Raw genomic sequence first — 21,220 nt, 5'->3', positions numbered from 1 at the left:
CACAGCCCCCCGTTCTCAAGGCCTGGGCAAAGGTGGGTCTTGTGTGACTCTATTTCCAACCCTGGGGTGGGGGGCAGAGCTGCAGGGGGCCCACTGGTCAGGCTCCCTGGCTGGCATCAGGAGAGGCTGGGAGTGGGGCAGGTGATCTCTCATGCAGCTGGGTCCTGAGCTATGTCTGGGTGAACCCCCTGTCCCCGAGCCCCATGGGCAGGCAGTGCCAACCCTGGTAGGGGACAGACTCCTAGAGAGGCCGAATGACAGATGGACTGAATTGGGGCAGAGGGGAGGTGGGGGGGGCTGTGTCTCCCCTGTTTAACTCCTGTCTCTTGTTGGAAGCAGGGCGTGAATACCCCAAACCCACCATCTGGGTGAGCCCCAGCAGGGTGGTGGCGCTCGGGGGAAGCGTCACCATCCGCTGTGAGGGTCAGTACCCGGGCATGGAGTTCGTTCTGCATAAACCTGGACACTCGAACCCGCAGGGGTGGACGGTGCGTGATGGGACCGCGGCTGAATTTCCCATCCCCAGTGTCGGCCGGGAAGATGGAGGGAGCTACACCTGCGAATATCACTCCATAACGGATCAGAATCGCTGGTCGTATCTCAGTGACCCCGTCGAGATCATTGTAGCAGGTGAGGGGCCTGGCTCAGTGGCCCGGCTCCCAGCCCCACACCCAGCCAGATCCTCAAGGGGTCTGCACCGATGGGACGCTCGGAGCCAGGCTCTGCCCTGAGCCCAGCAGAGGGGACAGAGTCACTGGGGGGTTCCCCAGCCAGCGGGGAGAAGCAGCCGCTGGAGATTCAGGGCAGAGGAAGGGGGGATCCCTGCCCCCAGAGGGAGCTGCAGAGCAGAGGGGCCTTTCCCAGGCCACACATCAGTTAGGGGGTGATGGGTGGAGCTGAAGGTTATAAACGTCAGTGTATAGTAGAGACTTGCACAGTCCCCTACAAGTCAGTGGTGGTGCTGTGTGTAAGCGGGGGAAGGGTCCCGCTATTGTGGAGAACTTTCCTGGCTTATACCCGCCCCGGTGGGATTGGCTAGAGAAAGGATCTGAGTCCTCCCTCCCACTCCCTTTACGCAGAGGCCTGCCCGACCTTAAGGGCTCCCCTTCCTCCCTCCCGTGCGGCAGAGTCCTCGTAACCTCGGCAAGGCTGGGCCCCGGATCCCTGGGGGCTCGACCCCCAGTCTTGTCGTGGTCACTTAGGACAGGGGCGAGGGTGTCCCCACTCCGGGGCACTTCCCTGACCCACTGATCAGTACAAAGAGTTCAGAGCACATATGATTTATTCAACAATTTAAAAAAAATAAGGAAAAAAATGGGAAAGGTTAGAGGGAAACCCATCACCCTGCTCTCTGGCACGGGGACATCACACCCAGTGCCTCTGGGATGTCAGGGCAGTTCAGTCTGTTCCTCACACATCCCAGGCCCCTTCTCAGGCCCTGCCTGTGCTGCAGGCATGCGGCGGGTCGGACACTCGCTCTGGTGGTGGCCGCCACACACTCTCAGGCCATGTCTACATCTAAAATTTTGCAGCGCTGGTAGTTACAGCTGTATTAGTACAGCTGTATAGGGCCAGCGCTGCAGAGTGGCCACACTTACAGCAACCAGCGCTGCAAGTGGTGTTAGATGTGGCCACACTGCAGCGCTGTTGGGCGGCTTCAAGGGGGGGTTCGGGGAAGGAGAGAGCAAACAGGGAAAGGAGACCCGCTTCGCCGCGGTTTGCTCTCGCGTTTCCCCGAACCCCTCTGCAAACCGCAGGGAAGGAGACCAGCTTGCTCGGGGTTCGGGGAACGAGAGAGCAAACCAGGAAAGGAGACCAGCTTCCCCGCGGTTTGCTCTCGCGTTCCCGGAGCCACCCAGCAAACCGCAGGGAAGGAGACCTGCTTGCTCGGGGTTCCGGGAGAGCAAACCGCGGCGAAGCTGGTCTCCTTTCCCGGTTTGCTCTCGCGTTCCCGGAGCCACCCAGCAAACCGCAGGGAAGGAGACCTGCTTGCTCGGGGCTCCGGGAACTAGAGAGCAAACCGGGAAAGGAGACCCGCTTCGCCGCGGTTTGCTCTCGCGTTCCCGGAGCCACCCTGCAAACCGCAGGGAAGGAGACCTGCTTGCTCGGGGAACGGGAGAGCAAACCGCGGCGAAGCTGGTCTCCTTTCCCGGTTTGCTCTCGCGTTCCCGGAGCCACCCTGCAAACCGCAGGGAAGGAGACCTGCTTGCTCGGGGCTCCGGGAACTAGAGAGCAAACCGGGAAAGGAGACCAGCTTCGCCGCGGTTTGCTCTCGCGTTCCCGAACCCCCTGCAAACCGCAGGGAAGGAGACCTGCTTGCTCGGGGAACGGGAGAGCAAACCGCGGCGAAGCTGGTCTCCTTTCCCGGTTTGCTCTCGCGTTCCCGGAGCCACCCAGCAAACCGCAGGGAAGGAGACCTGCTTGCTCGGGGCTCCGGGAACTAGAGAGCAAACTGGGAAAGGAGACCCGCTTCGCCGCGGTTTGCTCTCGCGTTCCCGAACCCCCTGCAAACCGCAGGGAAGGAGACCTGCTTGCTCGGGGAACGGGAGAGCAAACCGCGGCAAAGCTGGTCTCCTTTCCCGGTTTGCTCTCGCGTTCCCGAACCCCCCTGCAAACCGCAGGGAAGGAGACCTGCTTGCTCGGGGTTCCGGGAACGCGAGAGCAAGCTGGGGAAGGAGACCAGCTTGATTACCAGAGGCTTCCTCCTTCCACGGAGGTCAAGAAAAGCGCTGGTAAGTGTCTACATTGGATTACCAGCGCTGGATCACCAGCGCTGGATCCTCTACACCCGAGACAAAACGGGAGTACGGCCAGCGCTGCAAACAGGGAGTTGCAGCGCTGGTGATGCCCTGCAGATGTGTACACCTTCAAAGTTGCAGCGCTGTAACTCCCTCACCAGCGCTGCAACTTTCTGATGTAGACAAGCCCTTAGGCTCTGGGTGTCAAGACCCTTCTTCCCAGCGTTGCCCCTGCCCTGTCGGGGTTACGATCCCCCTCCAAGTCTGGCCTGCAGGGTGTCGTGGCTGGGGGCGTCTCCCTGTGCTGGGCCCACTGCCCAGGGTCCCCCCTCGCACTCCCCAGCTGCTCACTGCCCCCGGCTCCGGACTGCTCCAGCTCCAGCCCCAGCCCCAGCTCCAGCCCCAGCCCCAGCCCCAGCTCCACTCTGCTGCTGCTGCGGCTCTGCCTCCAGCTCCCTGGGCTGCTTCTCTGGCCCCTCTGGCTCTGGTTGCTGCAGCTCTGCTCCCAGGGCAGGTCTGCTCTCCCTGGGCTGTGCTCTGGCTTTGGGACTCCAGCTCTGCTCTCAGCTCAGCTCTGCCCCACTCTGTCTGCCCCAGGCAATTCCAACTCACATGGGATAGGAACCTCTCGGCTCCTGACTCCCTGATTAGGCTGCCCACCCTGTCAATCAGGGTGACCTGGAGAATTGGCCTCTCCCCATTGTACCTGGGGACTGTCAGTCTCAGGCTCCTGATTGCCCATCGACCCCTCCCCTTGGTACTGGGACATACCCAACCAAAACAGCCCCACTGAATGTCCCCCATGTGCACAGAACCCAGGAGTCCTGGCCCCCATCCTCCCTGCTCTCCCCACTAGACCCCACTCCCCTCCCAGAGCCGGGGACAGAACCAAGGAGTCCTGGCTCCCAGCCCTCCCAGCAGAGAAGCCAGGGAGTGAATGGACTCTGGAGACTGGCCTGGCCTGTCACTTGCCGGGGAGCAGTGCTCAGAGGAAACTCTGGCCCCTGTGGAAAGGCATCCAGGAGCCCGTCCCCAGGGCCGCGGGGTCTGACCCACCACTGAGGCTGCAGGGTGAGGACGGGCCACAGGAGTGAGTGATGGGGTCTACGTCTCACGGCCTGTCTGCTTCCCACTGCAGAGCCCAGCTACCCCAAACCCAGCATCTCCCTGCTGAGCCCCAGCTGGGGGAGTCTCCCTGGGGGGAGCCGTGAGTGTCCGGTGTTGGGGAAAGCTCCGGGGCGTGCGGTTCGTGCTGAATAAACAGCGACGTCATTTCCCACCTGTGGATTCGGACGGGTCGGAGGTTGTGTTTCGCATCAGCAACGTGAGCCGGGAGCACGGCGGGAACTACAGCTGCTCCTATCACAGCAGATCGGAGCCGTTCGCCGTGTCGTACCCCAGCGACCCCATGGAGCTGGTGGTGAGAGGTGAGGGGCCCGGCTCGGCGTCCCTGTTCCCAGCCCCACCCCCAGCCAGACCCTCATGGGGGTTCGGTGCCAATGGGACGCTCAGGGCCAGGCTCTGCCCTGAGCCCTGACCACGCAGAGGGGACGCCCGGCCGGGGAATGGGGACAGAGTCACTGGGGGGTTCCCCAGCCAGGGGGGAGCAGCAGCTTCTGGAGGTTCAGGGCTGGGGGAGGGGGGATCCCTGCCCCGGGGGGAGCTGCAGAGCAGGGGCCTTTCCCAGGGGATGCTCCCCCAGCTGCACCTGCACTGGGGACGCATAGAGGAGTCAAGGCCCAGGAGCTACCGAGCCGGCCCCGCCCCCAGCCACAAACCCCCCTCCCCGGACTGACAGTGACGATCGATGCTGAGTCACGGGCTGAGGTGGATTAAGGTTTCCTGGGGCCCTGGGCCAGAGCAAGGGGGATCCCTCCCCCACTCCACCCGCATCCCTCTCCTATTCCACCTCCTCGGCCTGTGGCCCCACCCAGGGCCCTACGCCTTGTTGCCCCTTTCCTGGGGCCCCGCCCCTATGCCACCCATGGCCCCGCCCCTTTCTGCCCCTTCCTGGTGCCCCGCCCCTATTCCACCCACAGTCCTGCCCCGTTCTGTCCCCCCCACTGCAGCCCTGCAACCCGTTTGCTACTTTCTTCGCACCCCCATCTCCCCACTTCAGCCCCAAAACAGGAGAAGCTCTGTCCCCGGCCTCGGCCCCTGGGGCACAGCGAGGAGCGAGAGTCCCCCAGCCCGGAGATCCCGTTGCTAAGGCTTCCCCTACCCCCGGCTCCTGCGGGGGACCAGGGTCTGGGTGCTGGGGCTTCTCCCACCCTGCTCGCCCGGCGGCCAGAGCTCTGGGGCCCCGCACTTGGCTAGGGCTCTGTGGCCGATCCACCACTGGTCACGGAGGGTGGGGGGGGCCGATCTCTAAGTCCATGTTTCAGCCCCTCCCCTCACCCAGACAGATGCTGGTTCTATTCCCGCAGGGGGAACCGACCCGACCCAGCCTGGAGCGGCGCCGACTCCCGCCTGCCTGGGCAGCCCAGAGCCGGGGGGGAGGGGGAATCTATTGAGTCACAGACTACAGGGCAGGGGCAGTTTCCCCCAATGGTTGCCCGGGGGGAGGGACGGAGGCTGTTCTCAGGGGCAGTGACCCGCCCCCTGCTGATGGATTTGGGAGGGGAGCAAAGCCTCCTGCTCTGACACGAACCCACCGCTAACGGGGCAGCTGGAGGCTTCCTCTGGGAGCATCTGGGCCCATCAGTGGCCGCAGGGGGCGCGGGTGCCCTGGAGCTCCCTGCAAAGCAGCCAGGAGCAGCCAGCATGGGAGGCGGGATACCGGGCTAGATGGGCCCCTTGACCTAAGCCGGTGTGGCCATGAGGAAGGGGGTGAAATCCCTTGGAAATGACGGCCAGGCTGGATCACACAGTGCCCCTAGCTCCGTGCTGGGGCAATGGGGTCACCTCTGACTGATGGAGAGCGCCCCCTACTGAGCCCCCTACGCCCTGCAGCCCAGTGGCCCCTCGTGCTACAAATCCCCCAAATCTTGCTGGCTGTGACCTCACTTGATGCCCTGGGGCCCCCCTACATCCACCCCATAGAATTTTCTCCTGGCTGTGCCCTGCGGTGTCCCAGCCCCTTGGGTGTTGCCTGGGGTGGGAGGGGCTGGGGGGGAATGGACAAGCTGCCCCCGGCACTCACGGCTGCTGTTGTTTCCCAGACAGATCGGAACCGCCGGCACCTCCAGGTCTGACCAGCCCCATCATCGCCGGGGCAAGCGCGGGAGCCGTCGGCCTCCTCCTGCTTCTCCTCCTCCTCCCCGTGGCCTTCGTCTGCTTCAGAAAAACCCGGGCCAGTGAGTGCCCCGCCCAGCGAGGGAAGAGTTAAACCTGCTGCTAAGCAGGGCGGGATGAGGTCACAGCTGGGATGGGGGACTGTGCCTGGGAAGCCAAGGAGGGGGGGCTCAGCAGGGGGTTCTGCTGCCTGGGTAATCCCTGTACCCTACACACACAGCTGTCCCACACTCCCGTCCCAGAGGAGCCGCATCTCGGCACCGGCTGAGGGGTCCCTGTATAAAGAGCCATCGGCACCGTGCCTCTCTGGTACGTGGGGTGCCAGGGGAGCCGACCTATGGATCAGGTTCGTTATAATGAGTCACTAATGAGGGAGGATTGGGGACAGGAAAAGCCCCCCAAGTTAATCTGCCCCTCCCCCTGGTGCATGCTCTGGTGTTGCACTGCCCTCCATCCCTGCTGCCCTGGGGGGAGAGTGGCCGGGTGCTGGGACCGGGGGATCCCGATCGGCTCATGGGGGGTTCTGGTTTGTGTCCCTCTGCAGGAAAAGGATCCACATCGAGACCGAGCAGGTAGGAACCTGGATCCTCCCCCTCCTGATCAACCTGCCTGGGTCACAGGGCTCCTGGGTTCTGTCCCACCTTGGGGAGGAGAGCGGGGTCTAGTGGTTAGAGCGAGGTGGGGTGGGGTCTGGGGGTTGGAGCAGGAGGCTTATGGAACTGTGTTCAGTGTGAGGCAGGATGGGGGGCTCTCTGGGTGTGTTGGGGAGTCTCCCCATGGGTGGGGGGATATGACGTTTACAAGGGAATTTTCTCTTTTAGCACCATCCCTATTGGAGCATTAAAGGCGCCAGCTCAGCAAGACTCCACCTGTGAGTAGCACACCGAAGGGGGTACCAGGGTGGGGCAGGACCCCTGGGGAGGGGAGGGGCTTGTGGGGGCTCCACCCACATGGGACAGGGTCCGATTTACAGCTGCTGCTGGGAGGGACTAAGGAGAGGGCCCCAGAGGTAGCTGGTGTCAGCTGAGTGTGTTGGACTCCCAGGAGCTCCCTGGGGCCAACCTCCCTTCCCGCTCTAGTTCCACATCCACTCCTGGCTCCTGGCCCCCTGCTCTAACTGCTAGTCCCTACTCCCCTCCCAAGCCAAGGTGAAAACACAGGAGTTCTGACTCCCAGCCTCCTGCCCCAGCTGTAACCCCCCAGACATCTCTGTGCCTCAGTTTTCCTCTCTGTAACATGGGGCTAATGACCCTGGCCCATGCTGTAGGCTGGGGGGGTGGCTGTGCCAGGCTCTGAGCTCTATGGATGGATGGGGGGGTCAGACCTGGGTGTGGGATTCTGCTCTGGGCCAGCTGGGGGTGCAGCTCAGCGGGTGTCTCTGTTCCGCAGACGCCTCCATCGACGAAGGGAAAGAGCCGCAGACCTTGGTAAGTGTCCCCTGTTCCCCCATGGGGCCTGACCCCGAACCGTGACCCACATGAGCCCCAGAAGCCCCCTCACACCTTCCCCCCAACCCCCAGCCTTTCCTGGCACACTCAGTGGTTTGTGGTGGGGGCTGGGTTGTGGGGATGGGGGGTGGGCTTATGGGATCACCAGCTCTGTGTGTGTGTGTGTGTGTGTGTGTGTGTGTGTGTGTGTGTGTGTGTGTGTTGGTGGATTCACGCACACACACACACCCCAGTGACTCTCTCCCCTCCCAGCCCCAGGAGCCCGATGCCGATGGACTCGCCTACGCTGAGCTGGATGGCCGGACGCTGCAGGCCAAGCAGGGGGGCCCGGCCGCTGCCCCCAAGCCCACCCAGCCCAGCATGTACGCTGCGATCAACGTGAGCCGGGGGATCCCACAGTGAGAGCCCCCTGCAGCCATGGTGCGCCGGCCCTCAGGGGGTCACAGACTCACCCTCCTACAGCACCAGCCCTGAGAACTCTGCATCTAGGGAAGAATTAGGGGGGACGCTGCCCTCCCACTGCTGCAGCCCCTTTTCATTGAGCTGCTATTCCCCTGCCCTGCCCAGGCCCACATGTAGGGGCCGGTGTGGGGGGCTCAGCACCAGGAGGGGATGCGCCAAGCTATTTATGTTATTTTGCATCCTGTTAATCTCCAGATTTGTAATAAACACGGAATCACAAACCACCCCAACCTGGGCACCCCACAGCCCCCCGTGCCAGGAATGTATGTAACACCTGGGGCAGATGGGGTGGGGTGTGGGGGCTGGTTATACAGGGACCCCTCAGCCGGCACTGGGAAACGGCCACGTCTGGAGTGGGGCATTGGTTATACAGGGACCCCTCGCCCAGTGCTGGGTTGCAGCCCCTCTGGGGAGGGGCATTGCTTGGGCAGGACCCCGGGGTTCACGGCCTGACTGGGTGAAGCTGTAGAAGGGTCTGGTGCCTGTGACCAATTGGCGCCAGCTGTTTACATCCCCTCCATGGAGTTGTCCCTTCCCCGCTGTGCTGAGGGATCCATCGCCATGGGGGGGTGGGGCAAAGAGGAAGTGATCCCTGGGCGATGCCCATACGAGAGATTGTCTGACCCCAATGTTCCCCTCCTTGGGACCCCGGGCCAGACAACATGGGCACAGGGAGAGCCCTACAGCTTATCCCTCCCTTGGGGCTTCCCCACAAGGACCCCTGGGGCTACGTGGGAATCATCACTTGCTGGGAGCAGTGCAGGGGCTAGGACACAGAGCTGGGCAGTTCTGAATCCCCCCTACAGAAGGTGGAGGGGGGCTGTTTTCCAGTGAACAAAGGTTTGTTGCCGTTCAGCGGTGTGCGGAGGAGTCCCATAAGCTCCACCATCCTGGCCCCTGCATGATATGCTCCTCTCCCTCCCCTCCCGAGATCAGGGGCCCTGCATGAGATGCTCCCCTCCTCCTGAGATCCTGGCCCCTGCAGCCTTTGGACCCACAGATCGGCCTGGAGAGACACAACTGACCCACGTCCGCCTGCCCCTGGGCACTCAGACATCGGCTGTCTCCCCATTGCCTCCGTTTCCCTTAACTCCTGCTTAAAGAGCCCCCCTGAGCCTGATAGTCCCCGCCTGTGACACTCTGTACCTCCAGGGAACACCCAGCACCCCCATGTTCATCCTCATAATATGATTGTGTGGGATCCAATGCAAAGTTTGTCATGTCGAGTGTCCTTGGAAGGCTCCTGATACACTGAGCATTGTGGTTGGTGATAGTGATGTTAGAGGTTGTAATTTCACGTATATAGTTATGAGGCTGAAAATGTGTCTTCATGCTTAGAACAAGCCCAGGCAAAAACTCTGCAGAAGCAGAGGGGCAGTTCACACCTCAACAGGGCATGTGTGGGACAAACCCAGCCCAGCCTCACAGGAACAAAGGACACTGGCCAAGGCAGCAACAAAGGATCTGTTGGCCTCTCCAGCGAGTCACCCCCTTCCCTTGGTCAGTTTGGGATGAGGTAATGCTCACCTGACCCTGAAGGGGGGCACAGCCAAGAGGGAAGAAAGGACATGGTAAGAGGGAGAGAGGTTTGCCAGGCTCTTCCTCTCTCTTCCACCTCCATCTACAGACACCACCACCAAGCAACTAAAGCACTGATTGGAGGGGAGAGCCTGGGAAAGGGCAACCAGGCAGCCTAGGGTGAGATGCATCTAAGTTTGTACGGGCGCTGACAGTGTTAAAATCAGCTTAGAATGCGTTTTGCTTTTATTTCATTTGACCAAATCTGACTTCTTGTGTTTTGATTTATAATCACTGAAAATCCATCTTTTGTAATTAATAAATCTGTTTGTTTATTCTACCGGAAGCAGTGCGTTTGGTTTGAAGCATGACAGAGACTCCCCTTGGGATAACAAGCCCGGTAGATATCAATTTCTTTGTTAAATTGACAAACTCATAAACTCATGTTTGTTCACACAAACTGTGGTGTGTCTCCAGCATTCTTAACAGCCTCATTAAGTACTTCTAAAATTGGCTTTGACAGTGATTGGCACCGGTGTCCTGGGAGGGACACGGGGGGCCAGTAGCTGGAAGGCAGATCACTGGCCTGCAGAGGGCGCTCTGGTCTGGATTGAGCTTATTCCCAGGATAACCAGCAGGAGGCGCTGCAGGGGTGAGTCTGGCTCGTCTAGACTGGGCAACAAAAAGGCAGATGAAATTCAGTGTTGATCAATGCAAAGTAATGCACATTGGAAAGCATAATCTCAGCTCTACATACAAAATGATGGAGTCTAAAATAGCTGTTACCACTCAAGAAAGAGAGATTGGAGTCATTGTGGATGGTTCTCTGACGTGACGGTTCGCATCCACTCAGTGTGCAGCGGCAGTGAAAAAGCGGAACAGAAGGTTAAGAACCATTAGGAAAGGGACAGATAACAGGACAGAAAATATCGCAGAGCCACTATATAAATCCACGGTGCACTCACATCTTGAACACTGCTTGCAGACCCGGTCACCCCATCCCAAAAAAGATATATTGGAATTGGAAAGGTACAGAGATGGGCAACTAAAATGATTAGGGGCATGAAACAGGAGGAGAGATTAAAATGACTGGGACGAACTGGGAATGTTCGTAATGTTTTCTCTGAATACGGTGTTGGTGCCTCAGTGTCCCCTAGGCAGTTCTTAAGTATCTAGGTGGTGGGATCAGGGTGTGTGATTGCTGCAGAGCAAAGGGCCAGTGCACCTAAATGCCTGGCACTCTGTCTCCTAGCAACTGATGGCCTGGGCCCCTCCCCTGCAAAGGTGCCAGCTGAAGGTGTTGAAGACAAAGAGATCAGGTGACCTCCTGGCCCAGTAAAGGAACTGAGCAGAGGAGGAGGGGATGGAGGGGTTGTTAGTCTGGAGCTGGCTGGGGACAAAGAGTGAAGTGCAGACGTAGGGGTCTGGTTCACCGCCACCCAGAACGAACCCGGCTGAGGGGTCCGGTTCTCTGTACCTACAAGCTCTGTTTTAGACCGTGTTCCTGTCATCAAATAAACCTCTGTTTTACTGGCTGGCTGAGAGTCACGTCTGACTGTGAAGTGGGGGTGCAGGACCCTGTGGCTCCCCCAGGACCCCTCTGGGGCAGGCTCGCTGTGCAAAGCACGTGGAGGGGCAGAGGATGCTGAATGCTCCAAGGAGAGACCCAGGAGGTGAAGACGTGTGAGCTTCTTGCCCTGAACAAGTCTGCTCCAAGGGAGAGGAGGCTCCCCAAAGTCCGGACTGGCTTTGTGGGGAGCAGTTCCAGAGCATCACCTGGGGACTCTGTGACAACGTCTAAGGGGAGATATGATAGAGGTCTATAAAATCATGACTGGTGTGAAGAAAGTGAATAAGGACGTATTATTTACTCCTTCACATAACACAAGAACGAGTGGTCACCCAAGGAAATTAATAGGCAGCAGATCTTAAAAAAAAACAAAAAGAACTTCTTCACGCAACCTAAACTCAACCCACGGAACTTGTTGCCAGGGGATGCTGTGAAGGCCAAAACTATAACAGGGTTAAAAAAAGATCTCGATAAGTAAGTGGAGGTTAGGTCCATCAGTGGCTGTTAGCCAGGATGGGGAGGGATGCAACACCATGCTCTGAGTGTCCCTAGCCTGTTTGCCAGAAGCTGGGAATGGGCACCAGGCGATGGCTCACTTGATGATTCCCTGTTCTGTTCATTCCCTCTGAGGCATCTGGCACTGGCCACTGTCAGAGGACAGGATACTGGGCTAAATGGTGTGACGGAAATGGGGGATTTTCTTGTTTTTTCCTTGTTTTTCCAATGGTTTGCATGCAGAAGGGTTGGGACTCAGTTTCCCACGGTGTTACTGGTTTAACAAGGTGAGGGGAGAGGGAGTTTGTTGTTACCGAGGACCGGAGAGGGAACTTGGGACCCCGACCAATGGCCTGGAGGATGGATACCCCAGCGACTGGTGACCTGGTGGCCTGAAGGCCCAGCTCAGGAGCCGAAGCCGGTTCTGGCCAGGGGGAGGACAATGGGCTGCGAAGAGAGGACCCCGTGACCTAACCAGCTGGTTCTGGCCAGAGGGGCCAGAGGACAGAAGAGAGGAGAGGAGGCACAGGAGACCTGGGGTACGATCCTGTTTGCCTGCATAGAAGACAATGGATGGAGGTAGGGCTTGGGGGAGGTGATCTCAGATGCCCAGCTGGGAAGCAGTTGGGCTCTGGACTGGAGAGGGGGAGCAGGCAGAGCCCACCTGGATGCAGGGGAGACTGGGATGTGCTGGGCTGGGGGAGGCCAGGCCTGAGACCCTGAGAGTTTCCTGTGCTGGGTTCAGCCCTCAATAAACCCTCCTGTTTTACACTGGCTGAGAGTCGCTCCGGGCTAGAGAACAGGGTTGCATCATCCCCTTCGGGGGCTGGAGGCCCCAGGGGTCCAGAGCGAGTGGACTCCCTGAGGGGCCCATGCCGAGAAACAGACGTGCTAAGGCTCAGAGAGGTGCGGCTCAAGGAGGTGGAGGGGCTTAGCCCCCAAGAGAGGGTGGACCCCCAAGAAGGGCTGTCGCACTGAAGGGGGGTCCCTCCATGGACCGCACGGAGCCAAGAGCGGGCAGGATCTGTGAGTCCGTGACAATCCCGCACTGAGGCCACGTGGTGAGGACGGGCCCCAGGAGTGAGTGACGGGGCCTGTGTCTCACGACCTGTCTGCTTCCCACTGCAGAGCCCAACTACCCCAAACCCAGCATCTCCCTGCTGAGCCCCAGCGGGGGGTCTCCCTGGGGGCAGCCGTGACCATCCAGTATTGGGGGCAGCGCCGGGGTGTGCCGTTCGTGCTGAATAAAGAGGGACGTCATTTTCCACCTGAGCTACAGCTGCTCCCATCACAGCAAATCAGAGCCGTTCGCCGTGTCGGACCCCAGCGACCCCATGGAGCTAGTGGTAGCAGGTGAGGGGCCCAGCTTGGTGTCTCCACTCCCAGCTGCACCCTCAGATGTTTAGCACCTGATAGGATGCTCAGAGCCAGACTCTGCCCAGAGCCCTAGGACTGGCCTGGCCAGGGAGCAGGGACAGTGTCGCTGGGGGGTTCCCCAGCCAGGGGGGAGCAGCAGCTTCTGGAGGTTCAGGGCTGGGGGTCGGGGGATCCCTGCCCCCAGAGGGAGCTGCAGAGCAGGGGTCTTTCCCAGGGGATGCTCCCCCAGCTGCCCCTGCATTGGGGAGGCACAGAGGAGTCAGGGCCCAGGGGCTGCCGAGCCGGCACCGGCCCCAGCCACAAGCCCCCTTCCCTGGGACTGACAGTAACGATGATGCTGAGTCACGGCAGAGGTGGTTTAAGTTTCCTGGGAAGCTGGGCCAGAGCAAGGGGGATGATGCGACCCTGTTCTCTAGCCCGGAGCGACTCTCAGCCAGCGTAAAACAGGAGAGTTTATTGAGCGTTGAACCCAGCACAGGAAACTCTCAAAGCCTCAGGCCTGGCTTCCCTCAGCACAGCACATCCCAGTCTCCCTGCATCCAGGTGGGCTCTGCCTGCTCCCCCTCTCCAGCCCAGAGCCCCCCCTGCTTCCCAACTGGGCATCTGAGATCACCTCCCCCAGGCCCTGCCTCTGTCCGTTGTCTTCTCTGCAGGTAAACAGGGTCCCCTGGGCCTCCTCTCCCCTCTTCTATCCTCGGCCCCCGCTGGCTGGAACCGGCTGGTCAGATCACTGGAGTCCTCTCTTCGCAGCCCATTGTCCTCCCATCGGCCAGAACCAGCTGTGACTCCTGAGCTGGGTCCTCTAGTCATCAGGTCCCCAGTCACTGGGGTTTCCACCCTCCAGGCCGTCGGCCGGGGTCCCAAGTTCCCTCTCCGGGAAACAAACTCCCTCTCCCATCATCTTGTTAAACCAGTAACACTCAGGGACACAGAGTCCCACCCGCCCTGCGTGCAAACCACTGGAAAACCAAGGCAAACACAAGGAAATCCCCCACTTCGTCACAGCTACGTATGGGTGAACCCCCTGCCTCTGAGCCCTATGGACAGGCAGTGCCAACCCTGGTAGGGGACAGACTCCTAGAGAGGCCGAATGACGGATGGACTGAATTGGGGTGGAGGGGAGGCGGGGGGGGAGGCTGTGTCTCCCCTGTTTAACTCCTGTCTCTTGTTGAAAGCAGGGCATGAGTTTCGCAAACCCACCATCTGGGGGAGCCCCGGCAGGGTGGTGGTGCTCGGGGGAAGCGTCACCATCCGCTGTGAGGGTCAGTACCTGGGTATGGAGTTCGTTCTACGTAAAGCTGGACACCCGAACCTGCAGGTGTGGCTGGTACCTGATGCACGCCTGGTCTTCATTATCCCTCCTTTGTTTTACTGCTCCCCAGTCACTTACTGCAAGCAGCGCCATTCAGGGGGTGCAATACATCCCACTGCTGCCACCAGTTGTCACGGAGTCACCAGGCGATGCTCTGGAACTGCTCCCCACCAAGCCAGTCAGGACTTTGGGGAGCCTCCTCTCCCTTGGAGCAGACTTGTTCAGGGCAAGAAGCTCACACGTCTTCACCTCCTGGGTCTCTCCTTGGAGCATTCAGCATCCTGTGCCCCTCCATGCGCTTCCCACAGCGAGCCCGCCTCAGTGGGGTCCTGGGGAAGCCACCGGGTCCTGCACCCCCACTTTGCAGTCAGACGTGACTCTCAGCCAGCCAGTGAAACAGAGGTTTATTCGATGACAGGAACAGGGTCTAAAACAGAGCTTGTAGATACAGTGAACCGGACCCCTCGGCCGGGTCCATTCTGGGGGGCAGTGAACCAGACCCCCCACATCTGCACTTCACTCCTTGACCCCAGCCAGCTCCAGACTAACAACCCCTCCAGCCCCTCCTCTCTGCTCAGCTCCTTTCCCGGGCCAGGAGGTCACCTGATCCCTTTGTCTCCAACACCTTCAGCTTGACACCTTTGCAGAGAAGGGGCCCAGGCCATCAGTTGCTAGTAGACAGAGCACCAGGCATTTAGGTGCACTGGCCCCTTGCTCTGTAGCAATCACACACCCTGATTCTACCACCTAGATATTAAGAACTGCCTAGGGGACACTGAGGCACCAGCACAGTATTTAGAGCAACATTAAGAACATTCCCAGTTCGTCACACTGGACCCCCGACCCTGCAGGTGTGGCTGGTACCTGATGGGACCGTGGCTGAATTTCCCATCCCCAGTGTCAGCCGGGAAGATGGAGGGAGCTACCCCTGTGAATATCACTCCATCATGGATCAGAGTCACTGGTCGCATCTGAGCGACCCTGTCGAGATAATTGTAGCAGGTGAGGGGCTCGGCTCAGTACCCCAGCTCCCAGCCCCGCACCCAGCTAGACCTACAGGAGATCTCTGCACCGATGGGACACTCAGAGTCAGTTCCTGTCCTGAGCCCTGGGCCCAGCAGAGGAGACGCCTGGCTGGGGAGTGGGGATGGAGTCACTGGGGGGTTCCCCAGCCAGGGGGGAGCAGCAGCCACTGGAGATTTGGAGCAGAGGAAGGGGGGATCCCTGCCCCCAGGGAGAGCTGCAGAGCAGGGGGGCCTTTCCCAGACAACACATCGGTTAGGGGGTGATGGGGGGGAGCTGAAGGTTATAAACCTCAATGTATAGTTAGACTTCCACCGTGCCCTACAAGTCAGTGCAGGGCTGTCCTTAGGATTTATGGGGCCCTACACAGTATTATTAAACTGGTGCCCCTATGCCGGATGGCATCCCAAGCTCACAGCCTGGTGGGGGAGGGGGAGGAGGGACTTGACAGCAAAGGATAATGAGATGCCCAGCCTGCCTCATGGTGGCGGAGAGTCACAGTTCCCCGCAGAGACTTCCATGCACTCTCCCTCATGCAGAATGGACATGAAGAAAGTACCTAATTAAAAGCACTAAAATTTGGGAATAAAAAATGTCAGTCACAGGTTTTTTGATATGCCCTGAAGTTTGTCAGAGATTTATTTGCAAAAACTTCATAGTAAGGGTGAGTCAGCTGTCCTGCTGAATACAACATTACATATAATGGAATACGTGATGCAGCTCTTCTCTGTTTTACATTTTCTTCATCGGTATTTCTAAATTGAATTTATATTTTAAATGTTCTCAAATCTTAAGCCCGCGTTCCAGATTACTACATATTTAACTCACTGAAACAAAGACATTCTTTTAAATTAATCAGAGAGGTTTAGTGTGTTCAGAACAATGTTCATTGCTTTTAGAAAAAGGGAACAGTAATTTACTTTGTGTGATCTCCATAACAAGAGACATGGTTATGAAATTTCACCAACTTTAAAAAAATATGTTTCCAAAGATTTTAGGTATAACAAGGATTTTGTCTTACTAAGGTACTGATTTTGCTGGCGGGTTCTTTTAAAACTAGTTTGTCGGATAGTCAGAAGTAAAGAAAGGGAACTCTTTGTCCCGCTATCTGGAAGGGAAGGACTGTTGTCCCTTTAAGGGCTCTCTTCAGTGGGGAGTGGTGGTGAAGGGATGGACAGAAAGGACAGGAAGACTTGGAAGCACTTTTTTTTTAACTATAGTAATTAAAATGTGTATTTTAGATAAGGGAGGTCTTTTGAAGGATTTATTTAAAAAACTATGTCTGAAGAGCCACACATTTAAGGCTAAAGATGATTGTGCATCTAAAACTCTATGCAAGCATTTTTTAGAAATGTGATTTTATAATCTTCACCAGCTCACTAATGAAATATTTTTAAAGCAAATTTTAAACTAAGGTCCTGTAGACTGACATGTTCTGTGTAAATATTACATTAATGCACAACTGTTTTTGTCAGTAAAGTCAGAAACTGACAGTATAAAAATTTATTTGGGCATAAGCTTTCGTGGGCATCTGATGAAATGGGTTCTAGTCCTCAAAAGCTTATGCCCAAATAATTTGTTAGTCTTTGTTTTTGCTGATACAGACTAGGGCTTGTCTACATCAGAAAGTTGCAGCGCTGGTGAGGGAGTTACAGCGCTGCAACTTAGGAGGTGTACACATCTGCAGGGCACCACCAGCGCTGCAACTCCCTGTTTGCAGCGCTGGCCGTACTCCCGTTTTGTCTCGGGTGTAGAGGATCCAGCGCTGGTGATCCAGTGCTGGTAATCCAATGCAGACACTTACCAGCGCTTTTCTTGACCTCCGTGGAAGGAGGAAGCCTCTGGTAATCAAGCTGGTCTCCTTTCCCGGTTTGCTCTCTCGTTCCCGGAACCCCGAGCAAGCAGGTCTCCTTCCCTGCGGTTTGCAGGGTGGTTCGGGGAACGCGAGAGCAAACCGCGGCGAAGCTGGTCTCCTTTCCCGGTTTGCTCTCTCGTTCCCGGAACCCCGAGCAAGCAGGTCTCCTTCCCTGCGGTTTGCAGGGTGGTTCGGGGAACGCGAGAGCAAACCGTGGCGAAGCTGGTCTCCTTTCCCGGTTTGCTCTCTCGTTCCCGGAACCCCGAGCAAGCAGGTCTCCTTCCCTGCGGTTTGCTGGGTGGCTCCGGGAACGCGAGAGCAAACCGCAGCGAAGCTGGTCTCCTTTCCCGGTTTGCTCTCGCGTTCCCGGAACCCCCCTTGAAGCCGCCCAACAGCGCTGCAGTGTGGCCACATCTAACACCACTTGCAGCGCTGGTTGCTGTAAGTGTGGCCACTCTGCAGCGCTGGCCCTATACAGCTGTACTGATACAGCTGTAACAACCAGCGCTGCAAAATTTTAGATGTAGACATGGCCTAACAGGACTACCACTCTGAAACCTGTCAGTATATACCTTGGGGTTGGCAAATGCCTGTTAAATGGCTTTATTACCCCTTAAATGTCTCTTTAACAGTTTCAATGTTGTGCTAATAGGTCTGGCAGGCTGGAGGTTTTTTCACTTTTAACTACTAGATTCCCTCCCAAGGAAGGCTCACCAGGCTAGAGCAGCCATCTGTGGGAGCCTGCAGGAAGGGTCAGAACAGGGATAGGGAAACAAGCGGTGGACACCAAGACCCAGTGGTGCCCCAAATTTTCAGGTGCCCTACGCAGCTGCCTATGTTGCCTATGTCTAAGGACGGCCCTGAGTCAGTGGTGGTGCTGTGCACAGAACCCAGGGGGGACGGCAGGTTGACTCCTTGCTATGTGGCACTCAGGCCCTGCGGTGCCAGGCATCAGAGACCAGCCTGTGAGTCTCTCAGTGTCCAGGGCAGACCAGATAAAATGAACAAGGTAGGGGCCAGCCACGGGTATATACAGTCCCAAGAACTAAGGAGCTGAGGCTCGGTGTCTGTGGGGCTGGGAGCCCAGCTGCAGAAGGGGAAGTGGTTTGCTGGGCATTGCAGGGAGCTGGCTTTGCTCTGACCGCAGTAGATTTGGGCTGCAGATTGCAGAGAAACCAGCTGATGGGGAAGAAAGGGGCCGAGCGCATCACGGGCTTCCTGGGGCTGCAGCCCCCGGCGCAGTTCCTCATTCCCCTCGCACTCGGGCCTCAGGCTGGGTGGAGCTCAGCACTGGGGTGTGGGTGGCAGCGCTGAGGGGCCCCCACTGCCCCATCATGGTGTCTGCTCTGACCGTCCTCCTCCTTGGTGAGTATCGGAGACAGCCAGGGCTGGTGTCCTTCGAGGGTGGTGGGGGGAGGATCTGAGACCAGGGTGTGTGCCCATGTGGGGGGTGGGGGTCTGAGACCAGGGTGTAGGACCCAGCTGCTCTGGGATCTGGTCGCTAATGAGCTGTCTCCTCTCTAGGCTGCTGGCTGGCCAGGCACAGTGGGGTGTGGGGAGGTGAGTATCAGTCTGTGGGGAGGAAGGTAATATCAAGGATGGGGGAAGATGCCTGGGGTGGGGAAAAGAGGAACTGAGCCCTGAACCTTCCCCAGAACTCAACCCAAACTCCCCCTGGGAGCTCAGACCCGACCCCGTTCTTCTGTGCCCCCAGCGCACCCATGGTGTGGCTAGGAGCCGAATCTGGCTCCCGGATTCTGGCAAAGCAGCTGGGATTGGAACCATCCACTGGGTTCAAACTTCTGCCCCCACCAGGGTGTGAGGATCGGGGGCGGCACGTGGGTTTATTTCCACTCGAACAAACACTAACAGGGCCTGTCTCTGGGCTCTAGATCCCCCTTGGGGTAACCGAAATGTTCTTGGTCAGTGCAGCCATGGGGAGAACCCCCCAGATCTGCCCCCAATCCCAGATCCACCCCCCAACAGCTCCCTCCCCTGCACTCGCAGCCCCCCGTTCCCTGGCCTGAGGAAAGGTGAATCATGTGCGACTCCAACAGTCTGTGGTCACAGATGCTATTTCCAACCCCGGGGTGGGGGGCAGAGCTGCAGGGGGCCCACTAGTCAGGCTCCCTAGCTGGCCTCGGGGGGGCTGGCGGGGCCAGGTGATCTCTTATGCAGCCGTGTCCTGAACAACGTCAGAGTGAACCCCCTGCCCCCGAGCCTCATGGTCAGGCAGTGCCAACCCTGGTAGGGGATAGACTCCTAGAGAGACTGAATGACAGATGGAGTGAATTGCGGCAGGAGGGAGGCAGGAGTGGGGTGTCTCCCCTGTTTAACTCCTGTCTTTTCTTGACATCAGGATGAGAATTTCCCAAACCCACAATCTGGGTGAGCCCCAGCAGGGTGGTGACACTCAGGCCATGTCTACATCTAAAATTTTGCAGCGCTGGTTGTTACAGCTGTATTAGTACAGCTGTATAGGGCCAGCGCTGCAGAGTGGCCACACTTACAGCAACCAGCGCTGCAAGTGGTGTTAGATGTGGCCACACTGCAGCGCTGTTGGGCGGCTTCAAGGGGGATTCCGGGAACGCGAGAGCAAACTGGGAAAGGAGACCAGCTTCGCTGCGGTTTGCTCTCGCGTTCCCGGAGCCACCCAGCAAACCGCAGGGAAGGAGACCTGCTTGCTCGGGGTTCCGGGAACGAGAGAGCAAACCGGGAAAGGAGACCAGCTTCGCCGCGGTTTGCTCTCGTGTTCCCCGAACCCCCCTGCAAACTGCAGGGAAGGAGACCTGCTTGCTCGGGGGTTCGGGGAACGAGAGAGCAAACCGGGAAAGGAGACCAGCTTCGCCGCGGTTTGCTCTCGTGTTCCCTGAACCTCCCTGCAAACCGCAGGGAAGGAGACCTGCTTGTTCGGGGAACGCGAGAGCAAACCAGGGAAGGAGACCAGCTTCGCTGCAGTTTGCTCTCGCGTTCCCCGAACCACCCTGCAAACCGCAGGGAAGGAGACCTGCTTGTTCGGGGAACGCGAGAGCAAACCAGGGAAGGAGACCAGCTTCGCCACGGTTTGCTCTCGCGTTCCCCGAACCACTCTGCAAACCGCAGGGAAGGAGACCTGCTTGCTCGGGGAACGCGAGAGCAAACCGGGAAAGGAGACCAGCTTCGCCGCGGTTTGCTCTCGCGTTCCCGGAACCACCCAGCAACCTCAGGGAAGGAGACCTGCTTGCTCGGGGTTCGGGGAACGCGAGAGCAAGCCGGGGAAGGAGACCAGCTTGATTACCAGAGGCTTCCTAAGGTATGCTGGGATACCTGCTTATTTCACGGAGGTCAAGAAAAGCGCTGGTAAGTGTCTATACTTGATTACCAGCGCTGGATCACCAGCGCTGGATCCTCTACACCCGAGACAAAACGGGAGTACGGCCAGCGCTGCAAACAGGGAGTTGCAGCGCTGGTGGTGCCCTGCAGATGTGTACACCTCCTAAGTTGCAGCGCTGTAACTCCCTCACCAGCGCTGCAACTTTCTGATGTAGACAAGCCCTCAGGGGAGGGTTTGTACCCGGACACGGAGTTCTTTCTGCGTAAAGCCCTGGGCCCAGCAGAGGGGACGCCTGGCTGGGGAGTGGGGATGGAGACATTATGGCGTTCCCAGCCGGGGGGAGAAGCAACCACTGGAGATTTGGGACAGAGGAAGGGGGGATCCCTGCCCCCAGGGGGAGGTGCAGACTAGGGGGATCCTTTCGCAGGCAACACATCACTTACAGGGTGATGGACGGAGCTGAAGGTTATAAACCTCAGTGTATAGTAGAGACTTGCACAGTCCCCTACGACTTGGTGGTGGTGCTGTGCACAGAACCCAGGAGTCCTGGCCCCCATTCTCCCTGCTCTCCCCACGAGACCCCACTCCCCTCCCAGAGCTGGGGACAGAACCCAGGAGTCCTGGCTCCCAGCCCTCCCAGCAGAGAAGCCAGGGAGTGAATGGACCCTGGAGACTGGCCTGGCCTGTCACCCGCTGGGGAGCAGAGTTCTGGGCCCCCAGGGGCTGGGGTTGCTCCGTGTCTCATGCTGTAGCCCAGGGCTCAGAGGAAACTGTGGCCCCTGTGGAAAGGCATCCAGGAGCCCGTTCCCAGGGCCGCCGGGTCTGACCCACCCCTGAGGCCGTGTGGTGAGGACGGGCCCCAGAAGTGAGCGACG

The 21,220-nt window shown here is 58.6% G+C and overlaps 1 protein-coding gene and 1 long non-coding RNA gene across 2 annotated transcripts in view; both read left to right on the top strand.

The window, feature by feature from the left end:
* The window catches only part of LOC115641675 (immunoglobulin superfamily member 1-like), a 95,539-nt gene that overhangs the window by 54,267 nt on the left and 20,052 nt on the right, over nt 1-21,220 (top strand). Inside the window, exon 7 of the mRNA XM_030545004.1 lies at nt 337-630. Coding sequence (XP_030400864.1) covers nt 337-630 — 294 coding nt within the window. The remainder of the gene's footprint in view (nt 1-336; nt 631-21,220) is intronic.
* LOC115641667 lies at nt 18,355-19,492 on the top strand. The gene is made up of 3 exons (XR_003998101.1): nt 18,355-18,397; nt 18,557-18,592; nt 19,392-19,492. It is a non-coding gene; the product is annotated as an uncharacterized LOC115641667 (long non-coding RNA).

The sequence above is a fragment of the Gopherus evgoodei genome, unplaced genomic scaffold (assembly GCF_007399415.2).
Source record: "Gopherus evgoodei ecotype Sinaloan lineage unplaced genomic scaffold, rGopEvg1_v1.p scaffold_35_arrow_ctg1, whole genome shotgun sequence".
Lineage (NCBI taxonomy): Eukaryota > Metazoa > Chordata > Testudines > Testudinidae > Gopherus > Gopherus evgoodei.
The sequence above is the reverse complement of the archived record's forward strand: the minus strand, read 5'-3'. Positions and strand labels throughout refer to the sequence as shown.